An 18,717-nucleotide genomic window follows, 5' to 3' on the forward strand; every position below is an offset into this window, starting at 1 on the left:
CGCAGGTTGTGACGAGGAAGCAGTTGTTGAAGCAACAGTAACTCTGTAGGTCACACTGAGCTAGCTTTCCATAAATCTGAGATGTAAACGTGTGTGAGTGTGAGTCGGTGAGAAAGAACTAGTAAATCACTTTAAACCTGAGTGTGTGTGTGTGTGTGTGTGTGTGAGAGAGAGGAGAGAAAGACTTGATGGATTACTCGCAGCTCTTGCAGTGTGTGTGTGTGTGTGTGTGTGTGTGTGTGTGTGTGTGTGTGTGTGTGTGTGTGTGTGTGTGTGTGTGTATGTATGTTTGTGTGTGTGAAATCAGGCCAGCATCTCTCTGTAAAGGCCTCCTGCAGTTTCACCTCTTTTAAATTAAATTTCAAGCAAATATTTCATCGACATTTCCCCTCTGAGCCACGCATTGTCACAGTTCATTAAAACATAATTGAAAAGGAATATTCAACAGCTCACTTTGCACATGCACCATTTTACCCCATTACACTTGCTAAAGAAACATTTACATAGGACATCATCTCGGCTCCGTTTGCTCTCAGAAAAAGCTACACGAGCGGCGTACAGCGGCCGCAATACCATTTCCCATAATTCATCTCTGCCAGCGCAAATAAACCTGGCGAGGAATGTGGGATATGCAAAGTGTGATTCAGCAGCAACGTTTTTAATCTTTCTTCCATCAGCTTCTATTACCGGCGCTGCCGAGCTCAGCAGACCGCAGCGCTCCTGGGCTCTGATTGGGTTAGTTCAATTAAGTCTGCCCTGGTAAGATGTAATGAGAGCTGTGCTTTAATAGTGACAATGCATAGAAGAGAGTCCGGTGGCAGCCATTATGGCTCTGCTATTAGTTAGCAACCCATATATATATATATAAGCCCCGGTTTCCTGCATCTGTGTTTGAGTTGCCTGAACTCAGACATCACTCAGTTCAATCAGGCACCTCACATGAAATGTTGAGCTTCACTGATGGTAATGTACGACACCTCAAACAGGGCTGCGTGTTTGGTTCTTGTTGAGAATTAAAGTCTGCAAGGCTGAAGTAATTCACAGTAATTTGCAGGGATATCGTATCTTCTCCTCTTCCTTCTTTTCAGGGTATTACAGATTGATTTTTGCATGAAAACCATTTTGGAAAGGTGCAATTTTCAAGTGAAAAGAGCCACGTTTTAATTATGTAAACGTTGCTCTTGTAAAGAATTCAAGTGTATCATAACTTGGGTCTCATTTTCATAGCTTTGGACACGATTCCTACTAGTTATGATGCAATCATCTAACTAATCAGCTGTTGGTCTGATGACGATTAAAGTCTGTGACACACCCAGCTAATGGCCGACGTTGGGCTGACGACACACACCCACGGTCCTCGTCACCGCCGTGTGTTCCTCTTATTAGTCAGCAAGTTTCAATTTTGACAGTTAAAATGACTCAGGCCAATGGCAAATTTAGTATGTGTAGAATATTACAAAGCCAACATTAATTTGGTAAGTTGGCCAAACAGGAAAAAATCCTCTTGATCAGTCAATATTGTCTCTGCGTGTCAGTGCCTGCTCTATTTCTGCTCTTTATTATATGCATATGTTTTAGGTAGTAAGTAAAGTTCTTTTAACCCTTTGAAACCTGGATCAACATCACTTTTCTTGTGTTGCATTCTGATGCATTGACAAGTATTTAAACGTTTAGATATTTAAGAGTATTTTACAGAATTCTTATTTTTTTAAACACTTTTTGAGGTCATTTCCTTTCACAATTATTTACAGTTATCCTTTTACAATCTTCTTTTTTGTCTGTTTGTGATTTTCTAGGTAATTTTCTTGTATTTTTGCTAATTTCATGCCAATTTTGGGGTGATTTCTTAAGTTGCTCATTGCATTCTTCCCATGTTTCTGAAAGAAATCAAACCAATTTGCCGAGGTTAACTGTCTGCCTTATCCAGTGATTGCCATGTTTAAACAATTTAGTGACACAGCTTTTCACTACCATGCAGACCACCATTATGAGCCTGTTGATGATTTGTATGAAATAATTACAGGTCAAATCACAATTGCAATATTGGCTGGAAAAATCAGAATGAGATAATCTCCCTACATTTTCAAAAGCCCTGCTCCTCTCTCTCCTTTATGGATTTTTACACAGCTCAGTAGAGCTAAATGGCTCTATCCCGGGATACCACCGATTACTGGATGCAGACTCTGCCTTTAAATAAAAGCCCAATTAAGAAACTAAATATTGATCTTTGCTGGTCTGCTCCCTCCCGACTCTGTACTTCTCTCTCAGGGAGAGAAACCTCTAGCCGACCATGTCATCTTCTCTTTGTCTCGTTTCTATGCCCCTTGTATGTCTCAGTTTTACTCTCTCCCCTCCTGCCTTCTCGGCACTAATCATCACTTCTCTAAGCTCCAGGAGTTCAGCGCAGGGATCCAAATTGTCTTTGATTTATTACGAGTTCGTTATTAATACGAATAAAGCAAAGCAGTATAGACACTTGGGGTGTTATGGTCGAATGGGTTGAAATCTCTGTGTGATGTCTTTGTTCTGAGAAAATAGACAAACCCAGATAGACAAAACGAGAGTACAGCAAGTTAATTATAACACTGTGTGAGATTTGCTTCACTGGGTCTGTTAGTCTTAATATTGTTGTCAAGGCAACTAAATTTTTCAGCGCTGAGTTTGGGGCCTTTTAACCACTCTGTCCACCTCATATGCCTGAATGCCTCGGTTGCTCAGTGGGGACGCATTTCTTTGTGTCTTCAAATTGTGAAACTGTTGCAGCGTTGCGGGAAAATGACATGTTTTTGAGGCGACAACTTGACAGGAGAGGGATCCTCGTCATGTTAAGCGAGGGGAGTTTTCCTCCTGACTGAGCTGCTGGCACAGGGACATTAGCATGTTGGATGCACTACTCCACCAGTCGAACAAGGTGAGGTTATTTCACACTCTCTTGGACTTCAAAGCTGCTCTATGGGAGCAGCTTCGATGTGCTCGCTCTGTTGGCAGTGTATCCCTGCTTTTGATTCCTCACTAGAAGTGCACACCCATGGCAGTTTGCTTCTCCCTTTGTGAAATCACCTTATCTTTATTGACTTTTTTATTCCTCTTTAACTCCCAATGCCCTCTTCTTTAGAGTCCAACCGCTGCTCTTCTCCTCAGTGCCCAGTCACACCAGAAACTTATTTGACCATCTTCATAAGATAGATTGTCCTAGAGGTTCGGTGACTGCAGGCAGGTTTCCATTACAGATTTACGCAAAATTTGAGCGATATTTTTAAGTTGGGCATTTTCACATGGGGGTTTATGTGGACTGACACGCTCTTAGAGTCAGCCTCAAGTGGCCAATCAAGGAACTGCACTTTCATCTTTTAACCTCTGAAGTTGTCACTTGGCTGCAAAAAGTCAATCACAGTAGCTCTCTCGTTGTCACTGAGCACGCTAGTTCCTTACAGGAAAATAAGTTTACACACTGTGTTCAAGACACACACAATATTTACTCTCTTCACACCTCAATCCAGCCTTCTGTGTCTTGTGATGAGACAAGCGGGCTGTCGGTGTTCAGAAGTGCATTATGTGATGGCAGGACTTACCTGTGTTGTCAATCGAAACCCATTCTGTATCAGTCAAACAAAGCCCTCTGAGTTGCTCCTTGAAATTGCTGACACTCCAAATGAATAAATAGATAACCCCATTTGAGGATTATTATGTTTCTTCGACAAATATAGACTCAAGAAAAGGGGAGAAGAAAGAAAAATAGCCTGAAATAGGAAAATGTGAAAGAAGGCAGGCGGGAAATGAAAGAGAATAACAGATATGACTTAAAGGGACAAGACAGAAGAGACAAGTTAGGTGACTATCATCACACAGCCGTACTCAAACAGTGACTGGCTTTGGAGCATAATTCTGTTTGATGCGATTTTGGCTGTTCACACAGCAGAAACTGTAAGACAGTTACAGTTGAAGCTTGAGTAGATGGCACAATGCAGTTCTGAGTGATAACAGGCAGATACAGAGAGAGTTAGTTAATGGAGGTAAACTCAAAGGTAACCGAGGTGTTAATTGCTGCCATGCTATTTTTCTCTCACATTTTATCATATTAATTTCTTGGTTGTTGGTTTTCAAACTGTCGTCAGGGGTGTTACATTTCATGTGTGATTGACGACGATCGGGCTAATTTTCTTCTTAGAGTTAATAGAAGTCGACAGAAGTCAACATCTGTGTAATGCTGAACGGTGCAGAAGAAACCTTTATATTTGACCGAATCTTTCATCATAAATTTTTGTAGAAGCTTTATATGCTTTGCACTGTAAATCAAATGTATACCGACAGGACTCCAGATTAGGAATAATACTACTCAGCTTTCCTACATGTGTTTTATTTCATTTCTAGGTTGTCCGCTGGTATTCTATTTTGGTTTTAAAGACTTTCCCACTCACTCATTTATTTGTGGTGGCCCGCCACAATATTAGCATTTACTGTCAAATATTGATTTTCTACTTTTGGAGTTGTACTGTTCTTTTGGGACTCTGTATACTGTTTAGTTATTCAGAGCACCACACTCTTGGAAGCTGAACAATGCTGAACAGTGCAGTAGAAACCTGTATATTTCGCAGAATCTTTCACCATAAATGTTTTTGGAGCATTTTATGCTTTGCACTGTAAATCACATGTATACCCATATGAACACAGATTACAACCAATACTACATCGCTTTCCCATTTGTGTTTTATTAAGGTTCTAGGTACTCCATAGGTACTCCTTTTTGGCAATACAGGGTTTCCTATTTATTTATTCGTAAGTTTATTTGCACTCCTTCCACTTTTGTAATGTCTGTTGTGATTTGTAGAATTTTTTGTATGGTTTGGTTGACTGGTTTAATGTTTTTTTTTGTTTTTGTATTTGTGTCAGAATTTATTTCTGACAATAAAGCAAAATCAAATAAAATTTAATCAAATACATACTGTTCGGTTATTCAGAGCACCACACTCTAAGAGTGCAAAGTGTACTCTGGGTGCAAACGGAGCAGCAGAGTACCAAGCGCAGTGACCGTGAAACTTTTTGTTTGTTGTTTGATACAGAAGTAGAACGCTCAATTTCTTAAAATAATAGCGCTCTCATTAAAGTGTTGTCTAAAGCTTTTTCAACCCTCTTTAGATAAAAATTTCTTCAATGGGTAATTCACAGTCTAAATGGGGCAACAGAGGAGAAAGGGAAAATGGCTGTAGAGCAGATTCAGAGGCAACAATAGTCAGCTTGATGTGCGTCGACTCTTCTCTGAGCAAGATTCATGTTGGTTGCAATACCTAATTTGCTTCCCAAAATCTTGCCCTGTGTGCTCTTGGTGTTCAGGCTTCTCTTCAAGGTGTAAAACAAGCTTTTCTCAAGGGTGATATACCTGGAAGACAAAACCGAGTGCTGAAGTACTTAACAGCAGCCGCCAGTGGCTTTTAGCTTAAACTGCCACTCAGGCCAGAGTGGGCAGACAAATTTAGTTTTCTGCTTGGGCAAAGGGTAGTATCCAGGGGTGTAAAAATAGCTCAGTACTGGAGCAGGGAATGGTTTTACCTGTTTGATGGTTTGGTTGATTTATAACGGCACAGCCTGATGTCTACTGTGGAGGCCAAAGATGGGTCAAGACATCGTTTGACATTAATATACAGCTTCTGTTGGCATTCAAACTCAACCTTTGGCTCATATCACGACATGTATTGATGAATAACATGCTGTGTGAATTGATGTTCTTCAAGCATCTACGTGTGAGCATAGAAAACTATATTGAGCTTTTCCTATGGGCCACTTCATACACACACTGGCTCATGTAGAGAAATCCAATTCCAGTTTTAGTATTACTTCTGTCTTTCTGACTGCATGCGGACTTCAGCCTTGAGCATTCACTCATTAAATCCTCAGTAGGTGGATCGTCAGTTTTGTGCTTGTATGCAAATCACAGCTGGTGCTCGCCCAATAGCGTACATGCACATATATGCATGCAAATTAGTTTGCTCAGCGGAGGTAGAGCACTTTCTGTGGCCGCTTGCTTTTATGCAAAAGCAGGTTCAAATGAAGTTCAGCCAACAGCCAAATACAGATGTGACAACGTGCAAAAACCTCCATTAAACTTGATGACCGTGTCCCGATAGTGTTCGCCCACATGTTCACCTGTACGTACTGTAGTTTGGACAAATTTGACTGTGCAAACAGCAAGATTTCATGCAAATACCGGGGACAATCTCAAAAAATGTGATTGGATTGGTCCTGTTCCAAAATAGCAAATCTGGACACAGATCACATTTTGATAGGTTTAAATGAAGCCATATGTGTTTGAGTGAGAGAAAGGTTCAGAGATGTCAGGTACCAGTCTGCTCTCCCGTGCTGTTCCCCATCAATCCACTGCTTAGCGCGGCCACTGGAAGGACATATTCCATTTCGTGCTCCAGCAGCACTCTCAGTGTCCCATTCCCGGGCTAAAATGGATCAGACGTCCCCCACAGGGAGACAGATTCTGTACATCAGAAACCTACACAAGCAGGCAGCTGGTGTGCTGAGTGAATTTCCATGGCAATGGGTGAACTGGGGATGGCCAGCATAAAGCAACAGAAGGAAAGGACGCTGCAAATCACCTGTGGGACTTGGAGAGCTGGAGAGACTGTGTTGGTGTGTGTGTGTGTTTCAGCCTGGTGTCCTGTAATTTCAGGAAATGAGTGCAATTTCTTAAAAGGAGAGTAATATACGTGTTTTTCTTGCTGTATAAAAAGGTCATGGTGCAAGTAAAACCAGATGCTGTAGTGCAAGAATTGTGTGAACAGTTGCATACTTTGGCTTTTCCTCTTCAGGGCCGAGTTCTTTAAATTAAACAATGAAATTCGTTGGTTGCCCTTGTTCTTTAGTCCTCTTTTAGTTTTCTGATGTGACGTCCCCATAGACATAATTTGCCTTTGCCTTCTGAAACTTTTACAAATCAGTGTTGGAAAATAAACTCAACCACGGTTCCTGCGGATCCTTAAAAAGAGCCATTAAATTTATTAATCCAAAAATAAGGCCTTGATTGGTATTAAAATATCTTAGGCTGCCCCGTAAATGTCTGAGACTCAAATCATCAGTCAGAGTTGACTGAGACTGCTTCAAGTCAAGCAGTCATTTTTTCTGAGCAGTGTAATTCTGGGGGCATTTTGGTCCCCAGATTTTGCTTCGGAGTGAGCGCTTTTGACAATGACTCTACTTTTTGCAGTCACAGTAAACTGTAAGGTTAAGAAGTGATGAATTTACAGTCCACAGTAAGTTAATAGGATAGAGACTCTGGCTTTTGTTAAAATCTGTGTCTGCAAAAATTGTTGAAACGCATTTGCGACCCATCCTCTGCGTCGTTAGCTTGTTTACTCTACGACGTGAATGCTGCTGTCACACAGAGCTCAAACTTTCAAACTTTATATGGAAAACAAAACAAATCGTCGAATATTCATCTTAAACAACCAAATCTGATAGTAGGTGGAAACATCTTTTTTTACTAATAAATAAATGTTTTTAAATGCCTCTTGCATTATCAGCGCCAAAAAAGTCATGTTTTGTGTTAATGTACATATTTGGGAAAAATTGCCCTCATTTTTAGCCTGTTTCTTGAAATACATCATAAGGGACTGCTATTTGATTTTACTCTTTATATAGAATAGAAGTCTTGCAGTGTCTTATAACAAAAATCCCAAACCTTAATAATTATAATATAGCTTGGATTTATGTAGTGCTTTTCAAGAGACCCAAGGACGCCTTACATCGCGTAAAAAAATTGAGTTTCAATACATGCTATTGTTATATAAACCAAATTTTTGTGCATTTGTGCATGTAAACACATCTGAGAGCCTGTTGGTGTTTATGTATTCCAGCACTCTCACCACAGACTTGGCATCATACATGTTCATTGAGGACTAATCAACAGAGCGCAGTGTGTGTCTGGTGAAACTGGCAAGGATTTTAAGCCCATCCTGATCTTTTAATTAGTCTGATTATCCAAACAGCTGTCTGCTGCTGCTCCCTCTGACTTAAATGCACACACACACACACACGCACACACAAACACACAGTTTGAAAACGCTACATATGTGACTGCTGTCGGGTGCCCTCAGAGCAGGGTGTGATAAATATTGTCAGCGCGACTCTGATGACGGCGCTCCGAGCTCTGACTTACTGTCAACTCTCTCCCTCCATGCCGGATTTTTCCTGGTGGAGTCGAACGTTTTCAGACCTCTGCAGGAGACTTAAAAGATTTAACTGTCATAATGCTGTTAAACTCTTTGTTTTTTCACTTTGAGTGTGTTTTATGTGTGCACGTGTTCTGCTTTAATGTCCATCATGGTGACCTTGTGGGCTTGAGTCAGTTTTCAGTAGAGAACTTTGAGCTTTCTGTACTTGCATGAATTTTCTGCCTTGACCTTTACTGTATTTCCTTCAATGACCAGTTATTGGTCATTCTATAAGAACAGTGTTTTTATTTCTGATTTTATAAGTAAATAATTTTACTCTGTATGCTATCTTGCAATAGTGATGTTAGTGAGACTGTCCTCCGCACACGGAAAAGAGCAGAGTTATATATTTGTCTAATGAGAGACAAAGTGATTTGTTTAGCTCAATACAGAAAAATATGATGTCTTTTTGTACTGAATCCAGAAATTTAAAAGTTCCAACTGGCTACAGTTTTTAAATTTTAAACAGTACTGATCTCACATTTCAGCCTTAGTAAAAATTCTGGCACTCGTGCAGTAGCTGTAATTGTAGTATTTGTGGCAGATGTAGAATCTGCAAACAGCAGTCAATAACTTTTGCATAATTCACCACACATTCAACATAATTTACATTGACGAGAGCACATGAATAGCAAGGACATTGGCAATCTGTTAGAGATTGCTGTCTCTTTAAGGTTGACTGCTTCTCCGTTTCAGCCGGGCCCAGATCACAACGTCACTACTGTTGCGGCCTCTTCAAAAAAACCTTGGCAACTTTGCGCTGGGTAATACAGCGTGGTTGTCTGTGCATATGCAACAGGGCCATTAAATGTCAAAATGTAAGAGTATTTCAACATTTATGCATATCTAAAAAAAAAGAAACATGGCATGCTTGGCTCGCCATACCACAGGGAAACAATAGTTTTGCTTTGTTTAGTAGTAGTTACCCTGGTTAAAAAATAAACATAGAGCACCCATGGACAAATAACGTGACAAAGAAGTTCTGTACTTTGACAATTAAACACGAATTTCATTAGCTACACCTCACACTGGGTACTTTTAGCCGAGTGTATAGTCGATTTTACTGGGATGACCTCACAAACTCAAGGCTGACCTGGCTGTAGAGCAGGGCCAGCAAACTCTGAACTGAAGTCAGGGTAAGTCTACTTTGGACTGTGCGATGTCGGCTTTTCACACTGCATTTTCTTATTTCAGAACTAAGAATAGCCCTGGGCTCATTTAGCTCATTTTCACACACATATTAACACAGCGTTAACCTAAATTCACATCCACCAGCCCCGATTTAAATGGCTGTTGGAACAAATGACTCATGTTTACTACTTAAAACTGTATTGTTTACTTAGCATTGCAGAAATGCAGTCGTTTTATAATTTGGATTGATGGACAGTGTTTCATTTTGGATGGTTTAAACTGCCTTTCACAACAGTTTGGGATGGCGGAGAAAAAAACTTAAATTAGAGCCCTGATCTTAGCTCCTCTCAGAGGAGATGCAGCTCCTTTTGTGAGCTCCCCTAGTTTGTGCTAGAGTCGGAGGCAGAGTAGCACCTCTATACCCCGGAGGAACCAGCTGCTCTCTTGTTTTTTGACTCTCCACAGGCTGTTCTTTCTCTGCCGGCCTCTCAGGGGAATTACATGACACCTGCTGAGCTTAGATGTTGGATTCTCCTCCTCTACATAGCAACAGTGATTCTCATCCACCAATCTGTTTAGGAAACAGTAATCATGGCTGCGTGCGGCTCTTAACACGCTTCCTAAACTGCAAAGATGAGTCGTTTCATGTGATGGGAATAAATTCGTGATTGATGTCATGTTCTGCTGATTGGCTCCTGCACCAGCGAGTTGAATTTACTGAGGTACTGTCAATCCACAGCCTCCACAGTGTCGTTTTCTTCTCTACTTTATCCTTTCCCCTCGTCGCTCCCTCTGTCATTCACCTTTCCCCGTCGGCGCCGTCACATATCAGTGGTGCCACGATAGCGGCGCTGTCAGAGCTGCAAGAACTGATGAGGAACAACCTCGAGAGAAAGATGAGAGAGAGCATCACATCTGTTTAACTGACCTCCTTCACCCTCATACACCTCACTGACTCCAGACCAGTGGAGCTGCTGCTACAATTGGACTCTCTTGCACTGATGTATGTGCGCACACACACACACACAGAATCTATTTTTGGATACATGGCCAAATATTGAGCCATACTGAGGGAGAGCTGCAGTCACCAGTGTGTGTTTTTAACTGCTGCTCAGCGCCAATGAAAAGAGCCTCATTCTGACGAACTGAAGCTCGGCTCCTCTGATGGTTGACGCTGAATGAATCAGATTTATTTGGGACCAAACAAAGAGCTCACTGATGCTCGCGAGGCTATGAAGATTCAGGTTCGTGAGATTTATTCAGACAGAAAAATGACACACCAAGTGTAAGATGGGAAGATTTTTGACAGGGGAGAGGAGCAAAACTGGTGATGCTCGGTGATCAAACATGCCAGTTAAATCCAAAATATGGAGGAACCTATCAATTTCACAGTGAGTACAGCAGGAGAGTCTTGTGTCTAAAACTCTGGCAGTTTGGGAGAAGTTCAACTTGCATTTTTCATCTTGCTCAGCAGAAACTAGCATGAAATGGGTGGTGCAATTTCAATAAAATTCAACTTTGTCCCATATTCTGGTTAAAAATCAATTTATTTCTCCATCTGTGGGGCTGTAAATCGATGCTTGATAGTTTTTAGGTATCAACTGCAGTAGGTTAGAAACATCTCCAGTCAAATGATACCATGTTTAGCCCTTTTGTGCTAGGGGTCTAATCCCCTCTGGATCAGCAAACTTTCTGTCGCTGCCATATCTGTAGCCACTCTTTTTCAGACATAAATTCAGTTCGTCTGCCCACCTAGCACGAGATAACACAGAAGCAATGACTAACATACAACACCGAGATGTTAAACTGTCCCAACAATCTCACATTAACACTAACAACGGCTTGACTTTGCTGTTCCACCTGTAATAAGCATTAGGTAATGTAAGCAGTGTTGCGCTAACAGTTAGCCCTGTCACTCCTGCAGCAGCACTACAACCAAAACTCTGTAGTGTAGTGAAGGAGGTGAGCGTGTATTGATGGAGTTGACAGTTCAGCACTCAAGATGCCACCAAAATGTTCATAAGTATGACTATAGAACATGCAACTCCATTCTCCATTTTTTTCAAATTGTTTTCTGTTTTATTTTAACACTTTGTCAATTTATTGAAAGAATCCCAGATAATGAAAATGATCATTTGCTGCAGCCCAATATCGGAAACGACTGGCTATCTATTTGATGACGACAAGCCTTTGCAGGCCAGGGCCAATATTTTGTGAGATCTAGTGTAGCCAACAGATACAGAAACCAAGACTTTGTTTTCTGTCCGCTGGACATTTCGGCTAATCTCTATGAAGAGATATCTGCATATGAAAGCAGATAAATAATAAATGAAAAAGCTAATATAAAACTAAAGAGCCTCAGTTGAAAAAATGATATTGAAAATCATTTTGTCCAAGTACAAAAAATAGGCTACATGTTGGCAAACAAAAACCAGATTGCAATATGCAAAAAGTGTGGATCAAAAATGAAAGACAGACAGGTAACAACCTTCAACAAATAATACAACATAAAAACATGGAACATGTTATTTTCGTAAATGTTATAAGTTACTACTGTTACTACTTTTATGGAAAATGCCATTACATTTTGTGATTGGCACATTATGGCTTCTTTAGAAACTCAAAGTTTAGGACTTTGACTTGAGTGCAAAAGATAGACACATATGTGACATCTCAAAGGTCACAATTTATTTATATATGGGAGGCAAAAGTCTGACCACTCTTTTATATTTTCACATTTATTGCTCTGATAAAACGCCCATAAAAAATCACATTGGTTGGTTCCATTTGGATCTAGTAGCTTTTAAAGTCAAGTCAGTGTTTGTGAGCTTGCAAATGTGCACACAAGCACATAAAAATAGAAAAATATATGTCTGCTCCAAAGGGAAAGGAGAAGGAGATAAATGGCGAGATTGCATGACCAGAATGGACAAAATTTCCGTCACAGAAGAGCCACCAGAAACCAGCGGCGTCTAAACGCAGAGTAAACAAGCAACAGCATAATTAGCAGGAATGCCATTCTGTGGGACTGAGACTGTTTGGCTGCAGCATATTGTTTAGCTTCACCACGTGGTTGTTGACGGCAGTGGAAGGTCAGATCCAGGCCATGTGGATGCTATAAGCCGAGGGGGGCGTGTGATGTGACAGGGGACGTCTCCTAATCTGAGCGAGGCATATAAAACAGATGTAGTGCCCCGTGCTGCAGATGGGGGGCATTGTAGGACCTGAGAATCTGGAGGGATCCAAGAGAGAAAAAAAAAGGATCTGGGTGAGATTGGTCCCCACCGCCAGAGCTTCCAACGGTCGCTCTCCCTCACTCACTCGCAGCACTTGCCCTCTTATTTCCCGCTCTCTCTCTCTCACACACACACACACACACTCTCCTCGCCTCTCAGTCACTCATTCTTCTGCGCTCTCCTGTTTCATCTCTCCTCCGTGGAGTGAGGGGATTCGTTTTCCCAGGTTGGCTGCCTGGCAGTGGCTAGATTACTGAGGGGAGACAGACAGAGTTGGGGACCTGAGGGACAGGACAGCACAGAGGAGGAGAGATCCAGCGCAAGATTTTTCCTCCAGCGGAGATTATTTGCATCACAAAACCTGTGGAGAGGACTCTGATACTATACTGGCTGCACAACCGCTGTCCGCACAAGAGGTGCCATTTAGCGTGTTAATGTGTGTGTTTGTGTGTGTGCGTGCGTGCGTGCTCACCTTTTCAGGATGCAGCTTCATGGGCTCGGCTTCTTTTCTCATGTAAATGTGAAAATCTGCCACTCGAGACGGAGCCGGTGTCTGTGATTTAGGTTTGCATGATGATAACGCAGCGCTGGGTGAATTAGTTCAGCTCTGGTGGATTAGTGCATGTTGGTGAGCGGACGTGCATGAGATCACACGACAGAAGAACCCCCCAAAAATGACAGAAAACTTCAAAACTAGGCTATTCTTTTAATTTACATGCCACTAATTATCTTTCCTACAATTTCACCCACAGTAGATTGCGTGTATTAATGTTGTATCTGCACATGTGTTGTTGACATGTTTGCGTTCCAGCATATCATGCCTCGATGTCACTGCCTCGGGATCACCGAGGAAAAAAGAGGAGGGGGAGCTAAATGCTATGTGGCACCACGCCAAGTTGCTGCTTAAAAGAGGATGTTGAAGGTTATGTCCCTCCAGCCTGTGCACCCACTCCGTCTGTCTCCCTTTACTTCCATGCAGAGGAGAAACAAGAATGACAAGTGTGTTGGTTAAAGCAGCACCATGAGGAATCCCTTAAGTAACGTCAGTCGAGCTGCGCCCCCCCCTCATCCGTCCTGTCCTGCCTCCATTTGATATGTGATTATATGAGTGTGCGGCTGAGTAGACAGATGGAGTATTTGTTGGGGAAAGAGGGGGAGGAGTTCTTGTTTTAGCCCCCTTTCTACTCCCCCGTGGGATTTGCCCTTCCATCTTCCCTACCTCCATTTCTGTCGCTCCCTCCATCACTTTTTTTTTATCTTCTCTCCTGCTGAGCCAGCGAGATTTACTGGTTTAAAGTCCGTTCACAGAACTGGGAGTGGGACAAATGGAAGTAAAGACAGCTCCCTCCCCCCGGGGGAGTCTGTCGGTGATTTATATGTAGACATTTCTCCACACGTGTTTGGCCAGCGCTCCAATTAACACCTCCACCAATCCGTGGCTGCACTTGACAGATGCTGAATCCGAGCGAGGCCAGAGTGTATTCATTAGTGTCGGCTGTGTTTGTTTGTAGGGGATTTAGCGAATTCAAATTGTTTGCTGTGTTTTTTTTTTTTCCCAGTGATTTCTGGGTCATTTTTTGTCGCCGCAGTGTTTTCAGCTCCCTCTGCTCGTTCTTGAAGTTTGGAAATTGCACGAACAACAGACTGAGCTGAGCAATTTATTTCTGGGAAATTCACAAACACATCCGGCTGTCCCCATAGGTTATTTTTCCTCAAACCATTTCTTTACTTCCAGCCTTTGGTGTCAGAGTGATTGATTCGAGGAGGTCTGATTCTTGTCTCTTGTGTTCCTCCAGGGGGCGTGATAGACAAGGACCTGCGCCACTACCTCAACCTGCGCTTCCAGAAAGGCTCGGTGGACCACGAGCTGCAGCAGATTATCCGGGACAACCTCTACCTCCGCACCGTCCCCTGTGAGTTACCTCGTCATCACTCTGCTTTCTTCGCACCCTTGTCATCGCCACTCGCCTCCTTGAGTGAGTGTAGCGTGTCAAAATGTAGCTTTATTGTTATTTCAGTGGGTGATTTTCCTACATGGTGCATTTTCTAAATACATCACATTACACACACAGGATTACACATTCTCCTGTTTATTCTATTGTATGAAAAGCCCCAAAAATGCACAGAATCGTGGGTGTTTCGAACATCGACAACTTTGTAATCTGCTGATAAACACTGTTTGATACAGCCAAAGAGCGCCGCAACAAGCAGCTAAGTGGACATTTGAGTCAAGATGGTTTTTGAGGTTCCAAAGCTCAAGAACGAACCATCAAGCTCAACATATGACAGCATTTTTGTATCAAACTCAAAACGCAGAGCAAAGCTAAGGTCATTCAATGCTGGTTGGTTTCTTGAGCTCCAGGAGAAATATCTAAGACTGCGTTCAGACTGCAGGAAAATCTGATTTATGTCTTAAATCAGATCTTTAAGACAGATTGTCCACACTGTTGTTTGCAAGTGATCAGCTCAGATTTGTGTGTCCAGACATTTTCAGTCTTTCTGCATGGGTTGTTGTGGAAGTTACATACTGTAGGTGTTAAGCTGGTGACTGGGAGATCAATCATTTTGCCCTCCATAATCTCTATGAGCAGATATCTGCATATGTATTCAGGATCTGTAGGCAATATTACAACATTTTGGTATCAGAAGTCTTCTGGTTTCAGATTGTTAGTCTATGCTGTATTGACTAATCATGTTTAAGGAACAGGCAAACCATCCAATTTTTGAGGTGGAACTACAATCTCTGAACCCATAATCTGTCAACTGAGAAAGATTTAGCTTTTTATTAGCTTAAAAATCATTTTATCTGCATTCATATGCAGATATCTTTATATTGAGATTAGTGGAAATGAGAGGCACACCAAAGGGGAAGTTTTGGCCTGAGTATACACTGGCTACACCAGATCTCCCGAAATATTAGCTGTCGCCCTGACAGGTTTATCGTTGTCAGACTGATGGCTGATGCGTTTCAAGATCACGCCCTCCAAACAGCTGCTCTCTCAAGTCGTGGTGAGGCACGATAAACTCAAGACAATGCATCTATCAGTGTCTGTTCATGGACTGTTGTTCTCTTTCGCGCTCTGCTTGTAGCACGGATTCAGCTCAACACTTCACCGCTCTGGATTCCACGTCATTATTGTGTTTGCGTCGCAAGTGACGTCAAAGACACTTTGAAATCCAATTTGAGAGACATCTGGACGGAGATGCATCTGTACAAATCATATTGGAATGGCACATTAAGCCACTTCTAAATACGATTGAGTTCAGTTTGCAAAAATTGCATTTCATGGGGTTTTTTTGTGCTGTCATTTCTTACTAAAATCAATCTGGATACAATCTGGATATGCCAAAAAAAACCTGTCAGATTTGGGCTGGTAGTCTGAACAAGGCCTTTTGCTAAGCTGCAATTTGTCTTTAACTTGAGGTCAGCAGGAATGGGGGTCAATAAACAGGCATGTGACCATGCTTTTCGCTTTTTATCCAACCTTATCATTTTAAAATACACAGTATGCTTTGAATAAAGTGTGTGAGATGCTTTCTTTCCTTTGCTGCAGTTGGCTTCAGTCCTAACTACTCAGCTACCTGTCTGTGGTTAACATGTAGCTGCAGTTTTTGTTGTCGTGTTGGTTTAGTCGGGATCAGGCTTGTCTGAAAGTTTGACTCTTTAAAATCAAGCGTTGACTGCAGCCCTCTGCCTCCAATTAGCGGCATTAACTACATCACACAGCTGAGCTGCTGAGTGTTGTTTAGCCAATCCAAGATACGATTTGAAGGGCTTTAAGATATCAATTCTTAGTGTTTTTAGTTCAGGAAAGCATTTCAAACTCCATATGTGTGTGTGCGTGTGTGTGTGTGTGTGTGTGTGTGTGTGTGTGTGGCCTTGATCAGACTTATTAAGCCCCTGGTCCTTATACGAGTGTAGACTCACTGATGTTTAATCCATTTTCTTCTGATTTGCCATGTTTGCTGAACACGCGCTCATTGCTAACAGTCAGTAGGCTGTGATATTACAGGGTGTATGTTTGTGTGTGTGTGTATAAGCTGTTATCTGTGTGTGTGTGTGTGTGTGTGTGTGTTAGCTCTGCATTAGCCTCGTCGTGCCATTAGGACCCAGCTGTCTGTTGGCTAACTCTCCCCTGAATCCTTAATGGAGGTGCATTCTTCAAGGCCAGGAGCTCGCAGATTTCACCGGAGCCACTTTTTCCTCCCTCCATCTCTGAACAGAATACAACAGGAGAAACGGGGAGGGGGAAAGAGCTATTTGTTTGCAACAGAAGCGTAATTTTCTCTGATAACCACTCACAGAGCCGCTGCCGGTGAGGCATTGGAGATAGAGAAAGAGGTGAACAGTAAAGAGGGAGAACAAATGGGACAACAAATAGGGGGAGAGAGACACAAAAGGGAATGGGGGGAGGAGGCATAATAATGGGACACGGACGATGATAACCACACAAGTAAATGGACTGCAGATAAACTGTTGCAGAGAGAGAGAGGTAAGGGGAGGTTAACTGATGCATTAATGAAGCTTCAACAATGAGCCTCAGTGCTGCTGAGAGGAGGAGACCAGTCATGACTGAGCCGGGCTTTTTATATCTGAACTGATGGATGGATCCATGTTTGGTGTACACATACACATTTGTGTAAATGGTGCAATTTTCTCATCATTTTCTATCCTACGTGTGGTTTGGATGCTTTTTAGGCAATTTTTATCCAAGCTCTTTTTATACTCCTTTCCTCGCTCTACTTTCTTTTAATACATGCTGTCCAGGGTTTGGCACCACTCACAATTTAACCCATACAGGTACTGGTGCATCTCAGAAAGTCTTTTTCTAAGGATATAGTTTCTTTAGATGGCATTGACCTGGCCTCAAATGCAACCAATAGCGACTGCGGAGCAATATTTGATTTGTCTTTTGCCTCACATATAAAACAAACTTCAAGTTCAGCTTGTGCAAAAATGTTTCATTTCCTGTCTAAAACAGACACAGAAAAATGAATACATACATTTGTTACTTCTAGGCTGGATTATTCACATTTCTTATCATCAGGTTGTTCCAGCAAATCTCTAAAGACTCTCCAACCGATCCAGTATGCTGCTACATTTTGTCATTTACTGTGATTTTATTGTTCTTTACGACATCGATTGTACATCTGTCTGTTCTGGAAGAAGCATCCCTCCTCAGTTGCTCCTCCTGAGGTTTCTACCTTTTTTTCCCCTTTTTTGGGGGAGTTTTTCCTTAGCCGCTGTGAGGGTCCAAGGACAGAGGGAAGACACACACTGTAGAACCCTCTAATGCAAAGTGTGATTTGTGATAATGGGATTTTGACTGATTGACTGGACTTCAGTACCAATACCCAACTTGCCTTTACCTAATTTACCTTTTTTCAGTACTTTAAGCCTCATTTCCACCAGGCAGTCCAGTTCAGCTCAGTTTAGTTTATGACACATTAGAGCAGTTATTTTTGTGTTTCCATTGTCAAAAGTTGTGGATGGTACCAACAGAAAAGTTCCAAGCTGTACCGTTTTTTCTCCTCTGTTGAGGTATCGTGGTTGGTACCACTAGATTCCTCTGCTCCCCTAGTTTTAAATGATACTCGTATCATCACTCTAGCTTTGAATTTCAGCCTCTCAAAGACATAAATTTCAGCCGGCAATTAGAAAAATTATCAAGTTAATTACAGAGCATAATCACATCTTGATTAACGCTGACAGCCCTAGTCTTAACATAACCATAAGTTAACAAAAGCGTTGAGGAAAAAAAAGGAAATTTTAGGAACTTACATGTATCTACGTCATAATAAGGTACAAATGTTAGATATCCATGGTTTGTAGAAATGGACATTTATTCTAAAATTGGGGTCATTGTTTTAAACGCAGCACATGCGGAAAAATGATGTAGATATGCAGGGACATTACTTTTTCACCATGTTGGAGAAAAACACTGAAAACACTTATCTAAAATCGAGCAACAGAGAGATACATTGATGCCCAGTGAGATCTGTGATAAGTGATAAATCTGAGTCTAAAGGGGGGCGAGAGAGAAAAGAGAATTATAAGTGAGGGATCTGAAGTAGTTCATCACAGCAATTTAAACATAACCCATGAGTGGTGGAGAAGAGACATTTTTCGGTGG

The 18,717-nt window shown here is 41.8% G+C and overlaps 1 protein-coding gene across 9 annotated transcripts in view; it reads left to right on the forward strand.

Annotated features, from left to right (window-relative positions):
• Positions 1-18,717, forward strand: part of magi2a (membrane associated guanylate kinase, WW and PDZ domain containing 2a) — a 255,042-nt gene that overhangs the window by 58,204 nt on the left and 178,121 nt on the right. For 6 of the 9 annotated variants that reach the window (XM_088073045.1, XM_088073040.1, XM_088073047.1 and 3 more), the window contains exon 2: positions 14,380-14,496. In XM_088073045.1, the coding sequence (XP_087929171.1) occupies positions 14,380-14,496 (117 nt within the window). Of the gene's footprint in view, positions 1-12,627; positions 13,000-14,379; positions 14,560-18,717 lie in introns of those variants that run through there. The other 3 variants (XM_088073039.1, XM_088073041.1, XM_088073044.1) reach the window with 2 other exon arrangements.

Source organism: Plectropomus leopardus, chromosome 22, assembly GCF_026936395.1.
Source record: "Plectropomus leopardus strain MGB_pleo_1.0 chromosome 22, ASM2693639v1, whole genome shotgun sequence".
In the NCBI taxonomy this organism is placed as follows: Eukaryota; Metazoa; Chordata; class Actinopteri; order Perciformes; family Serranidae; genus Plectropomus; species Plectropomus leopardus.